The sequence below is a fragment of the Tauraco erythrolophus genome, chromosome 7 (assembly GCF_009769465.1).
Source record: "Tauraco erythrolophus isolate bTauEry1 chromosome 7, bTauEry1.pri, whole genome shotgun sequence".
In the NCBI taxonomy this organism is placed as follows: domain Eukaryota; kingdom Metazoa; phylum Chordata; class Aves; order Musophagiformes; family Musophagidae; genus Tauraco; species Tauraco erythrolophus.
Window position 1 is genome coordinate 1,618,973 of NC_141471.1, and position 12,913 is coordinate 1,631,885.

Genomic DNA, 12,913 nt, shown 5'->3' on the forward strand with positions numbered 1-12,913 from the left:
CGTTGTTAATAATGCAAGCAATTAATGCAGATGTAGTCAATGGCGAGTTAACTGCAACACTTGTGTTTAAATGCTCTTCAAAGGAGGAGTTGCTCACTACATGGCTACAGTGATGCTTTAAGGAATAGCTGGTTTATTTTGTCTGTTGGAGCTGCTCACGGCAGCGTTAATAACTGGCTAATTGTGATAATGCAATGACCGGTGGGGGCTGCTAAAGCTGAAGGAAAATTAGTGCTTGGGTGGCTGCTTCATAGAATCATAGAATGGTTAGGGCTGGAAGGGACCTTCAAAGGTCATCTAGTCCAACCCCCCTGCAAGGAACAGGGATATCTCCAACTAGATCAGGTTGCTCAGGGCCTCGTCCAACCTGGCCTTGAATGTCTCCAGGGATGGAGCATCCACCACCTCTCTGGGCAACCTGTTCCAGTGTTCTACCACTCTCATGGTAAAAAATTTTTTCCTAATATCCAATCTGAATCTACCTCCCTCTATTTTAAAACCATTACCCCTTGTCCTATCACAACTGGCCCTCCTGAACAGCCTCTCCCCATCTTTCCTGTAGGCCCCCTGCTTGTAGAACTGGCCCTCTACTCTGCTCTCGTGAGACCCCACCTGGAATACTGTGTTCAGCTCTGGGGTCCCCAACAGCAGAAGGACATGGAGCTACTAGAGTGAGTCCAGAGGAGGCCACGGAGATGATGGGAGGGCTGGAGCACCTCTGCTCTGGAGACAGGCTGAGAGAGTTGGGGCTGTTCAGCCTGGAGAAGAGAAGGCTCCGGAGTGATCTTATTGCAGCACCTTCCAGTACTTAAAGGGGCTACAAGAAAGCTGGAGAGGGGCTTTGGACAAGGGTGTGTAGTGACAGGACATGTGGCAATGGCTTTAAACTGAAAGAGGGGAGATTTAGATTGGATATAAGGAAGAAATTTTTCCCTCTGAGGGTGGTGAGACACTGGAACAGGTTGCCCAGAGAAGTAGTAGATGCCCCATCCCTGGCAGTGTTCAAGGCCAGGTTGGATGGGGCTTTGAGCAACGTGGTGTAGTGGAGGGTGTCCCTGCCCATGGCAGGGGGGTTGGAACTGGGTGATCTTTGAGGTCCCTTCCAACCCAAACCATTCTATGATTCTGAGTGCTCAGATGCTGCTGGTGCCTGAACCACCTAGTTTAAAGATGCCATTGCTACTACCAGAGCTATTGCTCTGCTCTAGTGCCTTGGAAGAGATCCCTGAGCTGGGCTCCAGAAGAAGGATGGAGCTCCTCTAAAGGATGTGCAACCATCTACAGGGCATGTAACTGCATCCTGGCTGGGGCTTGGGATCAGGTTGCGGCAATGGGACTCAGGGTCTGCTTTCTTCAGGGAAAGAGATGTGGATGGTAAAAATGTTAGATGTAAAGTCCAGGTTGGGGGTGGATTAGATGCCTTCTTGACATGCTTCTCAGCCTTGTATTTTATCCCCCTCTGTTCTTTCAAGGAAAGTCTAATACTTGGATTAATGTACTAATTTCCTAACAAGCAAAAATAGGAGCCAAAGAATGAAGAGATCTAGAATGTCGTCCAAATAGTTGTGCCAATATGACTTCAAGCAAAAAAGTTTTTAAATACGTCCAACTTCGTGAAACACCCTGAAGATACGCTGAAAAAAGTGCTGCAAAGGGTCAGGGATGCCCCGATATTTCCTCAGCCATCAAGCTTAACTCTGCTTTTACACAGAATATTTTCCTGGTGTCTGGAAACGAGGGTCTGTCCACACCATCAGATCACATCATCTGACCTCTCTGCACATCCCAGGTTATTATGTTTAATTACTGCCTGAATGGAATAACTTGTGTTGGATCGAATCCCACCTTGCTCTGGGGAGAGCTGTGAAGGGATGCAATGTGGCAATGTTTAATCACCCTCCCTGCCACGTTTATTTCTCAAATTCTCATTTGACTTGACCTGGTTTTAATTTCCAGACTCTACTCTTGCCTCTATCCATTAGGTTAAAAAGATCTTTGCTACTACTTTTTTTTTTTTCTTTTCTGAAGTCCTTCAATGCTTCCAAGAAGTGACCTTTTGATCTTCTTTCCAACAAGCTAAAAAAAGTGCATTCAGTGACACCTTTGTTTGAAGACCTTTCTCTAGGCATTGAACAGAGGTAAAGAGTTTGGTTTGGTTTTTGGTTGGGTTTGGTTTTTTCCCTGAAAGCCTTTGTTTTTTCAGCGTTTGTTTTCATACATAGGCATAAGCATCTCACCAGGACAGCATACAGAAATCACAAAACCTTCTTACCTCTCAGTAACCCACACTAATACATTGAAATAACTTCTTACTGCAGCGTTACCCTGAACCGTGTTGCTTAACTGGTTGTTTTGCTCTGATAATAGTTACTAATTTTTACTAATTACAGTTGTCACTGAATATTTGTTTAATGCTGTAGATGAGGCCTATGTTCTTTTCTCCCAACCATAGATCCTTGCTTCTGCTGTCATTCCCTGCATTTTGTTTGAACGGATTCAGCCAACTCCCTGCATGGCTCCTTCCACCTCTGTTAATCCTTTCTCTATCCTTCTGTCTACCAGCGAGGAGGACAGCTTTAACAGCAGCCACTTTGTACGTGTTCCGAGCTCACCAGCGAAAAATATGGGTAAGGGTTGGATTTCTCATGAGAAAAAGTGTTTTGTTAGGAAATTTTCATCTGAGCATAGCCAGATTTCGGAGCTAGGAGACATTCCATGAGACAAAAAGAAGCAGGTAGTCACTGGGAGCTCCTTGGAGCACCCCTGTAGATCCAGACAGGGTAGCCAGGGTGCTTGAGGACACAGGTCATCTTATCCTTGGGTAAACATCTAAAGCAAACAGATTTGTTATTCCCACTTGTTCTCTCATCTCTTCACTCTAAATGTCTGACCTGAAGGCATCTCTAGGTAGGTGAGATGAATCATAGTAACAAAGTCCATGTTGGATGTTTTGACTGGTAATCTGAGCTATTAATTAACACAAGCCCTAATTAAAAAAAGCTCCTGATTTCTTATGCTTTCTTGTCAGGCATTTGTTCAAAAAATAGTCAATAAGGTGAGCCTGTGTTTTCTGTCAAACTAGAGCTAGCGACAAAACCCAAGATCCCAACACTCACAGCTAAACTTGTGATTTGGGAAGATCAGAACCAGATTTGGATCTAATCTGTGCAGCTCAGACCTGTCTGCCCTCAGACTTCATGTGGCCCTATGGATACACACAGATTTCCATTCATAATTAATTGCAAGCAACATATGGCTGATACCTACATCTATTTACACTAGCTAAGAAGCAGGGATGTAACAGGCTGTTATTTACCCTGCCCTGGGAATCCCCAAAATCACCATTGTTTGATATTAGTTGGATTTTATGCAAGATAGTGGATTGTGCCCTTTCTCCATACTGGGTAGAGAAAATGCACAGGGTGGGTCAGGCATGATAGAATCACAGAATGGTTTGGGTTGACAGGGACCTCAATGATTGTCCAGTTCCAACCCCCCTGCCATGGGCAGGGACACCCTCCACTACACCAGGTTGCTCAAAGCCCCATCCAACCTGGCCTGGAACACTGCCAGGGATGGGGCAGCCACAGCTTCTCTGGGCAACCTGTGCCAGTGCCTCACCACCCTCAGAGGGAAAAATTTCTTCCTTATATCTAATCAAAATCTCCCCTCTTTCAGTTCAAAGCCATTTCCCCGTGTCCTGTCACTACACACCCTTGTCCAAAGCCCCTCTCCAGCTTTCCTGTAGCCCCTTCAGGTACTGGAAGGTGCTGGAAGGTCTGCCCGGAGCCTTCTCTTCTCCAGGCTGAACAGCCCCAACTCTTCCAGCCTGTCTCCATAGCGGAGGTGCCTCAGCCCTTGGATCATCTCCGTGGCCTCCTCTGGACCCGCTCCAGCAGCTCCATGTCCTTGTGTTGGAGACTCCAGAGCTGAATGCAATACTGCAGGTGGGTCTCACAAGAGCAGAGTAGAGGGGCAGAATCACCTCCCTTGACCTGCTGCCCACACTTCACGCATGAAGGTCAAATGGGAATTAAAATTATGGTGGTCCATTGAAATAATTGTAGTAATAACAAATCAGAACATGAAGAGTTAACCAAGTGGGTTTGCCCAGGAAGGCTGCAAATCTGACTTTCACTTTCAGATCCATAAAGCCATACACAAGTGATACTCGCTTGTCCCAAGCAGATCTCAAGCACACTTGCACCTCGTGGACACCAGAGTCCATCTGTGCACAAATCTGCACTCCATCACCCCATTGCTTTGACCATGAACGGTCACCGAGTGGGATGGAGGATGAAGAAGCAGGTTAGGCTTTCATCTGGTGAGGACACCCACACAGGGGTTGTTTTGGAGCCCCTTCATGACCTGATAGCTGTCACATTTAAGAGCAGCCAGCCTCAGGCAATGGCATCTCCAATGCTTTTTAGCTGACAGGGATCACAGCAACTGGTTTTGTAGTAGTCTTGGGTGTGTGTGAACATGCACAATGGGAGTCAAAGATAACGTTGTTGCACGAAACAAGAACAGTAGAGGTTATTTGTTATCACAATAAGCAGCAAGAAAGATTATTTATTTGTTATAAATTGGAGTACATAAACAATTATCTTTCCTTTGTAAAAGCCACTTAACTTTCTCTTAATCATCCTTTTTTGGGCTCAGCTTGAGCTGCATGTGTTGCTGCCAGGGATTTCGGGGGCTTGGGCTATTTTGTAGGCACACAAGTGCAGGACAGCTCTAAACCAAAAGCAAATCTCTCACATGTGATAAGAGGTTTCCACCTGAGAACTTGGGCTGAGGGCAAAAGTGAGGCTCAACCTATTGTCCACATGTAAGAGCCATCCCTTATCCCAAGCGATGTTCTCTGTGATAGAGGACAGTAGTCCCTGCCTTGCATCCATCTCTGTGTTGTCCCCAAAACTAGGGTTCTTTTACCCTCTGTGCAAAAAGCCAGTTCACATACCTGCACAGAGATGGGTGCTAGGTGGGAAAGTCACAAAGCTGGCACACCAACGTGCTCAAAATATTATTTTTACATGTGGAATTGCATAAGTATAAGCTATAAAATTTCTATTGGTGATCATTCTGATGGGTACACGTTTTCTTCATCTACAATTAAAGGTATCAACCTCTAGAAAATCATTGTGCATGCTCAGTGAGTGAAAGTCTTCTTCAGAAGGCAGGTAACCAGCAATGGAGGGGTGTTTTTCCTATTAAAACGAGTAAAGGTCAGCTAAAGGATAAGAATTTTGAAACTAGTTAAACATTTACGTGGCCAAATTGTCAAGATCCTGGTACAACAGGATGAGGCTCCTCGTTTCTTAAATTTCAATGCTTAGCCAGGTCTTTGTGACCTGACTTGATCATCAACCCAGCAATCTGGTGACATATCTTACATCGTTTGTATGTCTCACCTGTGCACCCTGATGAGTATTTCTCACATGCTGGGCTGCTGGTGATGCAGTGTTTGAAGATAGATGGCTTAAGCCTCTCTCAGAAAGCACCATGTGAAGAATCCCTGAGCCAGCCTAAATTATCCATGCCTCCCTGGAAATTCGGCACGGTAATGGAAACATCTGGGTAGTTTTGCCATCCAAAATGTAATGGTTATTTAATAACATAAATCTTTTGCCTGGTGTTTATACTTCAACGCCCGCAACAAGTTGGTAAATAAAAACTGTAAATCTTTGAATTAAACTGTGCCCAGTTAATTGTGTTCAAGATGTTTAACGGCTTTGTTGGTGCTCGTTAAATAATACTTGATTCCTGGGAACAGGTTTGTTCACTATGAGCCTCCCTCCCTTGTTCTCTCTCAATATTTTCTACCCTTTTTGAACCTGTGACAGGTTCAAGGGGAAGACTCCCAGTTTACACCAGCAGATAAGCACAAACTTTGCATCTGTGACTCGAACATCTCCTGATGACAAGACCTGTTTCTTCAAGCTTTCGGGTCTGTAGTTGTATGTCAGGAGAAAAATTGCTGATGCTCATGTCTGGGGCTATATGTTGCTGTTTGACTGGCACAGGTGAGAATGGGAAAACATCTCTGGTAGGATTTGCAGAAGGATACAAAGAGAGGAGAAAAGGGATCAGAACTGAGCCTCTTGCTTTTGCAATCAGCTTCTGCTTTAGCCTAGTATGTCACTCATCTGGGCAAGCCCTACTTCCCAGTAGTACTAGACCTGGTGTGGACCACATGTAAGGATGTGCAGTGAGAAAACCTCTTTCCACGGCCGCAAAGCTGTTCTGATGCCACTAAACCACCAGCACCCAATAAATTAAAGGTCCACCACTCATGGACACAAGGTGGTCTGAAGTTCATCACTAGCTTAGGCAGTTCAGCAGTTCCCTGGCATGATAACTGGGTGCCATTCAAAACCAGGCTGGTCTTCAGTTTGAGTTGAGCATAAGGCATGAGCTCATGCCTGGGACACAGCAGTGGGATGCAGCAACAGCTCTGCTGCAATCCCACCCCATGTGGGAATGTTCCATCCTACCTTCTTTATTCAACTGACTACAGACTCAGAACAGCACGACGAGGAAAGAGGTGTCTCCCTGCCTATGGTACCTGAAATACATCTGGCTGACACTTTACATCAAGCTGGCACGGTGCAGAAGAAGGTGGGCTCTGGGGAGGCGCTGAGAGGCATTGCTTCCTTTTCACAGAACTGTCCCTATTCCCATCACCCTCTTCACACCCTCTCCCTTCTGTTCATGCCTTTCACTCCAGAGGGATATGCCAGCAGGGATGTAGAGGCATTTTGCCCTGCATCCAGACCCAGCTGTGGGATTGCCTCTGCAGAAACCAGTGGGGCATTGCTCAGAGAGGTGTTGCCTGCATCCTCCCTGGCAGGCTGCTGTCAACAGACCCGGGGGGTACATAAACAAGGAAACCAGCAGACCTTGGAACCAAAGTAACATCTAGAGAGGAAAATGAACAGCCCACAGAGCTGCTTAAAAATGGTGGTGGTGGTTGTGGTGCCAAAAAGTAAAGGGTGAGTCAATGGAGAGCACACTGGGCAACCTTGGGCCAGCTGTTGGCCTTCTCGGGGATGGACCAGGACCACCCCCTCCTCCCTGACAGCACTGCAGTTTGCACAGGGTGATACTTTTGGTGCAAAGTCCTCAGTCTTTGTGGATGAAACAGGCTGTGTAAGATTCCAAGGTCATGACTCAATCCCATCCTATCAGGGCGGTAGTGTTGGGCCTCAGTTCCCCATTTACAGCTTTCACAGAGCAACAACAACAAAAAAAAGAAAAAGCAAGACCAAGAAACCAGATAACAGAGCTGAGAGAATCAAATCCTCCTGACAGCTAATCTCATATCAGTTGTTTGCTGTTGTCTCCTCAACAGATGCAATCATTGTCTCTGCTCCTGCCTGCGGGGGTCTCTTTGCTTATCAAGCAGCACTCAGAGGAGCAACCTGGACCAGCTGAATTGTGTTGGGTGCTGAGAGGCAGCCCTGGTAAGAATTCCAAGGCACACTGTAAGGACACTCACCAGTCCAACAGCCTGCCTTGCTCTACCTGATTCAAATACCCAAAAATAAAAGGTTTCCTTAAACCATGGACAAAAATGACTGAGCTAAAACCATGGGGCCAGAGGAGCAAAAGTGAGTTGACCTCCTCTGTGTGGTACCTGAGAATCTTTGTTTTTCCCTCTCACTTCCAGATTTTTCCCTGTGGAGGTTGTGCTTGCTTTAAAAATGAGCTCTCATCTGCCTTCTCCAGTAGTAGCAAAAAGACCTGGCATTCCTGATATTTTAATAACTGAATAAGAATTGTGTAAGGATTGAACCCATCCATGAGAATCATACCTCCAGCATCATCTGAACAATGCTCTGCATGTGCTACAAAGCTGTATTTTCTACTGTGGGCTGCTTTACACCCAAACTTTATTTTTTTCCTCTTGTGATGTATCTTATCACGGAGCAGAAACAAAAGAAAAAGACGGAGATGGATGGGTGCAACAGAGAGATGTTTTCATACAGCATCTGAGAAAGCTGGCTACCAGCTGCTGCAGGAGAGAGAGAAAAGCCTTCTGCTGGCAGGTGTGCAAACACTCCATCTCTCCCGGTCTCTGCTGGGCACAGCTAAAAGTTATCCTGTTTGACTTGTAACCTGCCCAAAAATCTTTTTATCAGTTAGAAGATCTCCCCGCAGACTTTTTGCCCATTTCAGTGGTGTGTGGGTTTTTTGTTGTTGTTGTTTGTTTTTTCTCTTCCTTAGATCAGGAACTGTAAGAGTTTTGGATTTGGCTGGTTTTCCTGCCTTTTGTTATATGATGATGCCATCTTGTGGCAATTGCTAAGAGCAAGACTTGGAAACCACACCTAGATCACGCCTATACTCGCCAGCTCTGCAGGAGCAGGTTTGAGAGGTGGAAGAGCTCAGAGGATCTGCCACCCACAGTTGGTGTATTTCAGGTGGGGCACTCCAGTTTGGTCTGTGGATGCCCTTAGCAATTGTCATGCCTGGCTGGGGCCATACTTTTCCGGAGTAACTATCTCCTATTTCCATGTCAGCTGAAAGGAATTCAGTTGAAGTGCTCCACAATCACACACAGAGAGGTAGCCAGGGGCATTAACTTTAAAAGCATCTCGATTCCTCTCCTCATCCTCATTTACTCCTCACCTGAATTCACATGACAAAGTAGACACACCCTCAAAGCCTTGATAACAAGGTGAGATGGTGAGCCAATGGGATCTTGTGCAGACCCTGGAAAGGATGCTCTATGGTCTCCTACTGCTGTTAGAGGGTTGTGTTACCCTCCTGCTCTGACTGGGAAGGTGCTCCTGGAATCAGGAAAAGCAAGCCACGCTAAAGGTCTTCTCCAGCTCTTGTCCTATTAGAAAATTAGAACGTTTTCTAGTTTTCCAGACTGGTACCAAGGCAGGCTCCAAGAGCTCGCTCACAGAAAAACCTGTGTCTGCTCCTGAGAGCTGAAACTTGACTGGTAAAGCTGGGGAACCACCAATGCTTTGGGGACCACAAAGCAAAGGAGGAGGAAGATGTTACTGGAGCGAGAGACAAGAAATTGGTGAGAACTGACTGCATGATTCAGTTATTCTAATGTCCTTAAGGTTGAACCTATCCTGTTTTGACTTAGATCACAGACTTGATTAATAGTTGCTGTCTTCACCAAATACTTGTTTTCATTTAAAAAAAAAAAAAATGATTGAGGTGGTACACTTGCTTTCAAATCCCTTCTGCTCATTGAAAGAAAATGTCTTCAAATGAAAAGGCTGTAATAGAGCAGCAGAACCCTAAACTGACTCCATTCCATGTTGTGATGTACTGAATTATCTGTCACTGCAACTCAGCAAGTCAAAACCCTCTAATCTCTTAGCAAATACCTTCCTGCTCCTCCAGTAGTATATATCTGTAGCAGACTGGTCTGATTTTGTTAAACTACCTGTGTTTTAGTGGGAACTCAAACCTTAAAGCAGACGTTACTTTACTGAATTGCACATCACCTACTCGTTTGCTTGTCCAAACAGACACGTAAAAGTGTTTTAGTTTCTCAGTGTTCACTACTTTCAGTATCTAGGCAGTAATTTTCTTTGTATGTTGTTTTCTAGAAAACATTTCATTTCTGGGCTGTCACTAGATGAGTGAACTCTCATGGGTGTTTGCTTCTTGTTACTGATATTTTTAGGTAAAAAAAAAAAAAAAATCCTTTGTTTCTTTTCTGCAAACAGTGCATGGTCTGATGTGTTCATGTGCCAGCGTGGGAGACTCTGTGCCTCTAACCCTAAATAACCAGGTGATGCTAGAGCTGATTTTTAACAAACAACAAAGCAATCAGAGCTACTGGGCAAAAATTTCTTTACGATTTGAGGCCTCTGAACCAAGACAAACCAGCTAAATAAACCCCTTCACTAGTCCACTTCTAAAGCTCCTGCTGTCCATTTTGATGCCCATTTCACATGGTGTGTGGAGTCACTAGGGTTAAATACTTGGCTGTGTTTACTTTGCTCACTGGATTTTTTGGTGATTTGTTTGCAAAGGGTGTTGTGGCATGTGATTAATTAGCATAAGCTTCATTTGATTGAGATCAGGCAAGTTGTAGAAGTAGTCATCCCTCAGACTTTGGGTGTAGGGTGGAGTGTTTGCCCAGAAAGGGCAATGAGGGGAGAAGAAAGCAGAGGAAAATGCTTGTATTGGCTTTGAAAATGTGATCTTCTGGTTTAGATGGAGCGTGGGAACATAACAGGAAGGCTATCAGGGAAGGACTGATACTGGTTAGGCACAGCAGCTGAAGACTGGCACCAACAAATGACTTGATTCCCTTGATCTCAGCAGAGACAACATCACACAGACTGCTGTGCTCTTTGAGTAGATCGGGGAACATCTAGATGAGGGTTAAGCAGCAAATCAAAGAGTAACAGGGAGCACAGTTGTTGTCTGCAATACTATGTTTGTAGAGCTGGCCCAGCAAACCCATGTTCTCCTAAACAATGGCTAGTTTGCAGGTCATCTCCTGCGGCTGTTCTTCGCCAGGAGTTTGCATGTGGACACTTTTGGAGAGTGCTCAGCACTTCAGAGGAATGAGAGCAGAAGTGATGCAGAAAGCTAAGGCACTCGAGGCCTTTCTTTAGTCCTTCATCGTTCCACTTGTGAAATTAATTCTGACAAGCAATTAGGGCTACAAGCCAGAATGAGAAGAGAGTGGTAAAAAATGCCTAGAAGATTTAGATGTATCTAAGTCCATATGGCTGGACAATTTCCTTCTTGGAGAGGGTAAAGATTTGAGGTGATCTCTGAGTTGATGGTATTTAGCTTGAGGGAATGGGGACAGGATCTGTCCCTCTGCTCAGCTGTCCCTAACAGGAAAAAGAGGAGGCTCAATGGAGTTGTAAATGAGTCAGTGTAACTTCAACTAATTCATTTCTTTCGGAAAATGAACACTTTGCAAGAGTCTAGATAGTAACAAGAAGATGGGGAAGAAATGGATTTATCAAGTTTGACTCGTATCAAACTGATTTTTTTTTTTTTTTAATGAAGTTACAGTTGGGTCAATGAGATCTTTCCTTTGAATTTTGATAGGGTTATGATAGTGTCCTAAGAGATATTCTTATAAGGAAGCTCATGATGGCAGTTTGCAATGCACAGTGAAGTTGGCTTAAATGCTGCTCCCAGAGTGAGTTACAAGGAGATGAAGCTGGATGAAGACACTCAGGTGAGGAATCAGCCATACCCAGGCAGATTCTCAAAGTGTGCTGGGAGAGAGCACTGCAGTCTCCAGGTCTAAGCCAGTGGTTTCCTAGTGCCTGTGTCCAAAAAAAAGGAGATTTTTAAATCCTGAAAGCCCTGCTAAAATGAAGTGAGAGTCTTGGCACCTATAACAGGACTTAGAGACCTTAATGTGAGATCCAGAGGAGGGCCACGAAGATGATAAGAGGGCTGGAGCACCTTTCCTATGAGGACAGGCTGAAAGAGTTGGGGCTGTTCAGCCTGGAGAAGAGGAGGCTCCGGGGTGACCTTATAGCGGTCTTCCAGTACCTCAAGGGGGCCTACAAGAAAGATGGGGAGAGGCTGTTCAGGAGGGCCTGTTGTGATAGGACAAGGGGTAATGGTTTTGAAATAGAGGGAGGTAGATTCAGACTGGACTTTAGGAAAAAATTTTTTACCATGAGAGTTGTAGAACACTGGAACAGGTTGCCCAGAGAGGTGGTGGATGCTCCATCCCTGGAGACGTTCAAGGCCAGGTTGGACGAGGCCCTGAGCAACCTGATCTAGTTGGAGATATCCCTGTTCCTTGCAGGGGGGTTGGACTAGATGACCTTTGAAGGTCCCTTCCAGCCCTAACCATTCTATGATTCTATGATCTGGCTGTGACTGCAGAACTCTTGAGGCTTCTCAGCATGTGGGACAACACCACAGGAGGTCATGTATGGTTTGAATGGTTGTAGTGACAGAGCAGGACCATGGCTATAACATGCATTTGGGCCTGAATGTGGTACTGTAGCTGAGAACAGTCCCAGCTGTGCTACAGCCCTATAGTCTCTCTTTGGCTCTGGGATGCCACCAGCTAGGACCTGTTGATCAGTATGTTACAAGATGAAGCTGTGGTGGCCAACCTGTGGTTCCTTCAAAGACCCCACCAGCCTTCCCCTGCTGCAAAACCCCCTCAGTGTGTAGCCCTGTGATGCCAGAGACCAAAGAGCCTCAGTCTGTGACCTCCATGGCCGTTTGGTCTGTAGTCCTCCAGGAACAGGTCCTACTTGGGGTGGTGCTATAGTTGGTGCAAGGCAGAGAATTACGACTTACTGACTGCCAGGACAAAGATGGCAAAGATACCAATCACCTGCCAGAGGCGCAGCCCCCAGATCACCACCGTCTCCGAAGTGACAGGGTCCGGTTTCTTTTTTGGGGGTTCTGTGGTGGCCTGGGAAAGAGGGAGAAAAAAAAAAAGAGATATGTGGTTTGAGATTTGCAAGGGTCCCTAAAACAGGCAGAAGGATGCCAATAGCAGAGGTGGTGGACCCCAGTTTACTGGTCCCCCAACAATTTGGAAGTCTTTGAGGAACGGAGACTTCACTGAAGAGCTCATATCTAAAGCTTTTGCCATTTTGGAATTTAACTGAAGTATTGCAAATTTTCAGGACTACAAAGTAAATCTTTTTGGCTGTTATTTCCTAAAGTCTCAGCTTTTTCTAAAGAGTCTGTTTCCTGGGGTCAGGAGGAAATTTCTTATATTTTGCATTCCTATCTTTGAAAGATGTTTTTAAGATTCAGCTGCAAAGTACAACATGGCTTTTTTCTTTTTGAAATGACTTCTCCACAAGTTGTGTTGCAGTGGTATCTGTTCTGCAAGGACTAGATGAGAAGGGAAGGAGGAAGAGAGTTAAATGTCAGGGTGCAATGAGAGCCAGCTGCTCCATAAAGATGGGGAGCTGAGGTGGACAAC

At 45.4% G+C, this 12,913-nt stretch overlaps 1 protein-coding gene across 1 annotated transcript in view; it reads right to left on the reverse strand.

Annotated features, from left to right (window-relative positions):
* TMIE (transmembrane inner ear) overlaps window positions 1–12,913 on the reverse strand; it is a 37,186-nt gene that overhangs the window by 9,557 nt on the left and 14,716 nt on the right. Inside the window, exon 2 of the mRNA XM_086615052.1 lies at window positions 12,274–12,391. Within this exon, the coding sequence (XP_086471178.1) occupies window positions 12,274–12,391 (118 nt within the window). The remainder of the gene's footprint in view (window positions 1–12,273; window positions 12,392–12,913) is intronic.